The sequence below is a fragment of the Galeopterus variegatus genome, unplaced genomic scaffold (genome assembly GCF_000696425.1).
Source record: "Galeopterus variegatus unplaced genomic scaffold, G_variegatus-3.0.2 Scaffold583, whole genome shotgun sequence".
NCBI lineage: Eukaryota > Metazoa > Chordata > Mammalia > Dermoptera > Cynocephalidae > Galeopterus > Galeopterus variegatus.
Window position 1 is genome coordinate 273,356 of NW_007726694.1, and position 7,349 is coordinate 280,704.

The window sequence follows — 7,349 nt, forward strand, 5'->3', positions numbered from 1 at the left end:
ATGAATGTAGAAAGGGTTATGCATATCTCATGCTTAATGGGCTAAGTTTTTAATTGTTGCTCTTACCAGTGGATTCTTTTTGATATAGGTTTATTTGGCAATAAAAATAATTTTCATGTTGTTCGGCCTTGATTGTCAAGAAGGAAGTTACTCTAATGGGCTGGAAAAGGCCCTACCCTCTCTGAGCATGCTGAATCCCTGATAAGGTGCGACCTCAATAGGGCAGGCAGAAACAGGTGCTAATACATACTTCAAATCTGTATGCCATTGTCTCCCAGTCCCTGCCACAGGGAACAGACATGGCTCCTATTTTCCTCAGAGAAGAAAATTTTAATTATCATCTTGTTTTAGAAAAGATCAGTGGAATTTTAACTTTCCAAACCAATCTTCACCTATCAAAATCATCATAATCTCCATGAAAGTTTCTTATAAACCCTGGTCACACAGCACCAACAAGCCAAAGCATCTGGTCCTTTAGCTTCCTCAGACTGTTCCTTCTCCTTTTCATCATTAAACAGATGCTCTTGCTACCACAAACAGACTTTTCAACCCCCTTGGCCATGGCTGCAAGCATTACTATCCTATCTTTGGTGGCTTCCTGTCAAATTTCACATTACTCCCTCATCTTTCTCATTTTCCATCATTCCACCTGTGTTTTTCTTACATCTTTTTCTTCCAGTACATCATTATCAAAATTCCTTTTGTTTTCCCAAGATATTTCTTAGCAATCAAAAGCTCTCTTCGAACTCTTCTCTCTGTCCCTCCTCAAAAGCTCCTTCTTCCTGAATTGCCTTTCCTTCCTCAAATAATTATTCCCAGGTTTGGTTCTGTGACCAAATGGATGGGTTTCATGAATGTTCTACAGTAAAAAGGATACCACAATTCCAAAGACTGGCAATCACTGCCTTAGACTGATATTTCTTTTTCATCTAGCCTGGGACAATGTGTTTGGAGTCTCTCTAGACACTTACAATGTGGCCTTTCACTCTTTCCTGTGTTTGGAGTCTCTCTAGACACTTACAATGTGGCCTTTCACTCTTTCCTGTGTTTGGAGTCTCTCTAGACACTTACAATGTGGCCTTTCACTCTTTCCTGTGTTTGGAGTCTCTCTAGACACTTACAATGTGGCCTTTCACTCTTTCCTGTGTTTGGAGTCTCTCTAGACACTTACAATGTGGCCTTTCACTCTTTCCTGTGTTTGGAGTCTCTCTAGACACTTACAATGTGGCCTTTCACTCTTTCCTGTGTTTGGAGTCTCTCTAGACACTTACAATGTGGCCACAGGACAGGGCACTGAAAATGTGTTCAGGAAACAGTAAAACAATTAAATGGCTAACAAGAGGCAGAATGAATCTTATGCAACATGTTCCCATTCCCAACAATCAATCTATTTAATATAACAGTTTTTCAAACCTAGCATCAGAATTCCACATGTAGCTCTGGGGCCATGACCTTTTCTTTCAGGATGGCATAAGGTTTAACATTTTTGAGTTATCTGAATATATGGGCAACCGATAGTAGGCAAGAGGGTTCTAAAGTATGCCAAGAAATAAACCAGAATTTAGATGAAATGGTCAGAGGCAGGAAAACAGAAACTTTTTTAAAGGATATGCAAGGAAAGGGGGGCTCCTTTCCAAAACCCAACCTGAAACACACCCTAGAATTACATCTAACAGATTCATGTGTCAAGGACCAAAAAAGAATGGAAAACAGGGTTTAATGTAACAAAACTTCAATGTGCTTCTCTAAAACCACCAGCTTCTGATTTTTATTTATTTTATTTTATTTATTTTTTGATTTTTGTCCTTTTTGAGAACAGCCGCACCGCACTCAGCCAGTGAGCACACCGGCCATCCTGCGCTCCCAGCGCTACACTCTACCAAGTGCGCCAAGGGCTCGGCCCTTTCCTTATTTTTAAAAAGAGTCATCTAACTTACCTAGAGATGCTAAATACACTTCTGAATCCTGCATGGGAGCCCAAGGCTTTATTGTTGGCTGGACAGCAAAATCTGCAACCTCCCTCTGGCCTTCACCCTCAGGGTAAGAATCCACAAAAGAGTCTGAAAAAGCATTGTTGGCATCATCTTCTTGGTCAGAATTTGGAATACAGGAACAAATTTCAGCCCAGAGATCTTGGCCAGATCTTGCAGCTGTAGAGTCAACACTCTCAAACATTTTCATTTGGAATCTGGGCTAGAAAACAGAAGCTCATGTGAGTAAAAACTGGCTTTAAGAATACAATATAAATATGTGGCACTTGAATATTTGTTTACCCATTGAAGAAAGATAATAGGCTTTTAAGAAGTTTCTTTTTCTTTCTTTTTTTTTTTTAGTCCTTTTTGAGACCGGCTGCACCACGCTCAGCCAGTGAGCACTGTGAGCGCACCGGTCATCCCTATATAGGATCCAAACCCGTGGCGGTATCCCCATATAGGATCCAAACCCGTGGCGGGAGTGCTGCTGTGCTCCCCACACCGCACCCTCCCAAGTGCGCCACGGGCTTGGCCCTTAAGAAGTTTCTTTTAATAAAACTTAAAAGTGTCTTCTATCAGATTCATGTTACAGATAAAAAGGTGACAAAGGACATTTGGGTTCCTCTTCTAGCTCTGCTTTCAAGTTGTTTCCATAATGAAGTTTGTCTTTAAAAATGGGATTGCCAGAAGCCAAACACAAAAGGACAAATATTGTATGATTTCACTAATATGAGGTACCTAGAACAGTCAAATTCATAGACAGAAAATAGAATGGTGGTCACTGGGGAGAGGGAGAAATGGGAAGTTATTGTTTAATGAAAACAGAGTTTCAGTTTGGGAAGATGATGAGAAAATGAAAAAAATCTGGTTATAGATGGTGGTTACAGTTGCACAACGTGAATACCACTGAACTGTACAAAAATTGTTAAACTGGTAAATTTTACATCATATATATTTTACCACAGACACACACAAAAAGGAATTTCTAGGACAATTCCAGTGTGAAAAACCAGCCAGCACTTTTCTCCAAAGATCTCCAAAATGCAACTGCTCTACCCTCAGAGAATTAAATTCCATCTTCAGTAGGGCACAGACTGGAGGTCTTGCACAGTTCCATATACAGGAAGATAGTAAAAGTACTGCTTGGTGAAAAAAGTCTGTCAGAGGGCCGGCCTGGTGGCGCACTCAGTAGAGGGCGGCGCTCCCACCGAGGGTTGGGATCCCATATAGAGACCGGTCCGCTCACTGGTTGAGCGTGGTGCGGGCGCAACACCGAGGGTTGCGATCCCGTTGCCGGTCGCGGTACGGGCGCGACACTGAGGGTTGCGATCCCGTTACCGGTCACGAAAAAAGACAAAAAGGAAAAAAAAAAAAAAAGTCTGTCAGAGAGTACTGTCACGATGCAAGGGACATGTGCTCATTATTTGTAGGAGCTGGGCTATATACCTCATGTTCTTATTTCAATAGTCAGAAACACTGAAAGACAGGCATTTTCATCATTTTACAAAGAAACTGAGGTTCAGAAGGGTAACTTGTTCAAGGGCACATTACTGATATATGGTGACTGGAAACCAGACCTGTGCTGCTCCAAGATCCATGTTTTTACCCAATACCACTCCGTGTGTTTAGAAAACACTTATGTGATGAAAGCGCCCCAGCAGGGATAGGTGGGATGGGCTACGCACATTGCCTGGAGCCTGGGGCTTTCATAACTATACAGCCTTACAGGATAGGTCGACATCTTTTTTTAAGAGGAGCCTTAGAGATCAGAAAGGTTGCTTAAGGTAACGTCTGAATAATTCCAGGAGACAGAGCCAAGCCAGCGCAAAGGCCCGGAAGTAAAAGGGACAGATATGTCACAGCGGCCCTGGGTGAACTGATGCCAGGGGCTACAATGAACCCCCATAGAAGTCGTCTGAACCCACCCAAACCTAAAACCAAAACTTTGCTCACACTGGAGCCCACGCCCCCCAACCCCCAACCCCCACGGCGTCCACACCCCAGGCCTGAGTCGCTCCGGCCTCAAGGACGAACTGGGCGGATTGAATCAGGTCCCAATGCCTCTCTGTGGTATTCCGGGGTCGGGCCTGAGTGGGGGATACAAAACGCGGGGCAGCCCGGCCTCTCCTCACCTACCGCATTCGCCCGCCCAGCAGCCTGCAAACGCTCGGTTCAGTTCTGTAGCAGACAGCCAGGAAGAAATGGGGAGGGGCGGAGCCTCTGAGTGATGGAGCCAGGGAGCCCTCCAACTACCGTCCGACCCGGCGATGTTCTGTGCGTCGATTGGTCGAGTGGAGCGCAGCAGGGTGAGGAAGTGAGGAGCAGAGCGCCGGGAAGCTGCGGGTGAGGCTGTGGTTGCCAGGATACGGCGGAGTCACGTGTCCTAGGCCCAGCTCCTCCCCTCCCAGGGGCGGGGTTGGTTCTTCGTAAATCTGGGTGTTCCAGCCCTACGCCTACCCGCCCCCTGCTCAGGTAGGGAAGACCAGTTTCCAAGATCTTTGACTTTTCTTGGTCACCGGAGCAAGTTGTCCCTCAGCAATTCTCTGGGCTGGTGTTTGTCTCCGAAAATTTCTCTCCTTCGTTTACCGAAGCTAGAGCACTTTGACGGCTTCTTCTCTTACTCTCCCAGGACACCTTTGTCCCATTCACCAAGTCATGAAGCTTTCCCTCACTCATTCAGTCAATAGATACCAAGCAACTGCTGTGTTCTAGGCGTGTGTTAAGCATGAATTCAAGACACATAAGACTTGGTATGGGTCCCAGAGATCCTTACAGCTTAGTGTAGGAGGGGGTCCGCCGTGCGGGCAACAAGTTTACAAATCACAACAAAGAGTTATTACAGAAGATATGACGGGAAGTGTGACCAGAGTACATAAAGTAAAGAGTAGTCATGAGAAGCGTGTGTCAGAAACACGTTTTTTAAAAGGAGATGACTTTTCTTTCTTTTTTTTTTCTTTTTTTTTTTTTTGAGAAAACATAACAGAAGATAAAGGAGATAGATGACTTTTGATATCCTTCAGAGCATATCAGCACGTTCATTGAGACAGAACCCCTCCCCATCCCAAACATCCAGGGCCAGTTTCTCTCTCCCAAGGAAGCATGCGACGAAAGACATCAGCCAACCATCAGTAGAAGTAACTTGGCTGAGAGTACAGTCTCTAGATGTGTCCAAATCCAGTCATTGTGGCTATGGTTATAATAATTACTACCATGTGAAAGGACCACCACAAGGTATACTGTTGCTCATAATTCGTAACCATTCTTAGAATACATAAACAGAAGGAACTGTAAAGCAAGGAGGTTAGAAAAAAAAAAAAAGAGCAAATACTGGGCAAGATTTTGGCAGTATTTATTCATAGGGAGAGAGACATGAATCTGGATTCACAGAAAAGGGCACTGTCCTAGGTTTATGAGTGCTTCATCAAGCTACTCCATGGCCTCATGACTCACTTAAACTCTTTTCTCTGATTTCGTGCTCACCAAACTCTTGATTTCAAATTTGGCCTCTCAGGTTTCTTGATTCCAGAATAAGGGTGCCTTTGACGGTGGGCACAAATAGCCCAGTCGCTGGAAAATTACATTTTTAAATTTTTTTTTCCTTTTTTGTCTTTTTTCGTGTCTGGCAACGGATCGCAACCCTCAGTGTTGCGCCCGTACCGGACCGGGACCGGCAACGGGATCGCAACCCTTGGCGCTGCATCCGCACCTCGCTCAGCCAGTGAGCAGGAACCAGTCTGTATGTGGGATCCGAACCCTCGGCGGGAGCACCACCGCGCTCCCAAGCGGCGCACTGTACAGTGCGCCACCAGGCCGGCCCTACATTTTTGAATTTAAAGTTGTAAATTAACAAATTGACACCTTGCCAATTCATCTTTGTCTTCTGAGTCTGATTAATATGTGCACTGAACAAATCCAAACCAGATCCTGGACTTGGAAAGCTGAAATCGTAAGCCTTCGTTATCTCCCCCTCCCCAAGTACTACTCACATGGGGAGCCATTGGAGTACATATACAAGCCCCCTATCTTGGACTCTCTCCTTTACTGTAGTTTGATTAGCATTAATGTTTTTTTAATGTTTCCTCAACCAGCTTAGGCCTTCACTGCCATCATGAAACATGTCTTTCTTCCCTCCGTATCTCTAAAGCCAAGTTTGGCAAATGTTCAAAAATTGTTGTCTGTGAATATTGGAACTTGAACCCTAGTGGTAAAGGACCATGCTGAACTACAGCTAAACTTATGATTTCCTCTACCTTCCCTTCTCTTTGCTGCAACCAGAGTGATCCTTTTGTTATGGAAATCAGATCATGTTTCTCTCTCTCTCTCTCTCTCTCTCTCACACACACACACACACACAAAATTCTTTGATTTCCTATTGCTCTTAAAACTAAATAAATAAATAAAGACCCAAATCCTTACCATAGTAAATTAGTTGGAGTTCTTAGTTCAAGCAACAGAACTAATTCTAGCTAGTTTGAGCAGTAAAAGAAATCGATAAAAGCAGCTCTATCCAGTAGAACTTTTCATGATGACTGAAATGTTCTGTATCTGAGCTGTCGAACAAGGTACCACTAGCTTCATGTAGCTGTTGTAGACTTGAAATGTGGCTTTTGTAATTGAGAAACTGAATTTTAAATTTTATTTTTTAAAATTAATTTAAATTTAAATAGCCACATGTGACTAATGGTGACCCTACTGTACAGCACAGGATTAAATAATGTTAAGTAGTTCACAGAATCTCAAGGTGGGCAGAGAGTCAGGGTTCAGGTCTATACAGCCAGAAACAGTGTCTAAACCTCATTAAGGTACTGCTCAGGTAACACCCCACTGCCACAAAACATAGATACTATAGCTGGCATCATTGACTGGGCACTGGACATAAGAACGTCCCCCCACTGTAAGATGCCTCCAATGCTACTTTGTCAGACATGGATTCCCCACTGTGCCTGCCTCAGCTGCTGTGTGCCTCTGTGTCGGGCCTCCCTGAGCCAGAGGCCAACAAAACCGAGCGGGAAGAGACCCCGGTCCAGCCGGGGGTCCCTTGCGGGGCTGAGCAGGATGATGAGTGTCCCTGGCACGGCCCTTCCCCCCCAGGATCTTCCTCCCCGGGGGCCGAGAAAGAACACCACCGAACCAGGCACGTGGTCAAAGCTGGAACTCCGTTTATTAGAAAGGTGTTGGAGTTTATATAGAGGAAGAAAGCAGAAACAGAGAGGAGAGGCGGGAGGAGATGGTTATCCAATCAGGGGAAGCCACAAGTTATGAAGAGGGGTGATGACAGGGCGGGCAAAAACTGCTTAGTCACTGGGCCCCGGAAAAGAAGGACTTCTAGCTACGTGCATTAAAGCGCTCGTGAAACGGCGGCGGAGGCCTTACACC

At 44.7% G+C, this 7,349-nt stretch overlaps 1 protein-coding gene across 5 annotated transcripts in view; it reads right to left on the reverse strand.

The window, feature by feature from the left end:
* The window catches only part of LOC103588526 (chromosome unknown open reading frame, human C15orf57), a 37,601-nt gene extending 33,417 nt beyond the window's left edge, over nucleotides 1-4,184 (reverse strand). For all 5 annotated transcript variants that reach the window (XM_008570227.1, XM_008570231.1, XM_008570232.1 and 2 more), the window contains exons 1-2: nucleotides 4,110-4,184; nucleotides 1,938-2,193 (exon numbers count right to left, since the gene is read on the reverse strand). In XM_008570227.1, coding sequence (XP_008568449.1) covers nucleotides 1,938-2,181 — 244 coding nt within the window. In that variant the 5' untranslated portion in view covers nucleotides 2,182-2,193; nucleotides 4,110-4,184. The remainder of the gene's footprint in view (nucleotides 1-1,937; nucleotides 2,194-4,109) is intronic.
* Between the last annotated feature and the right edge of the window lie 3,165 nt (nucleotides 4,185-7,349).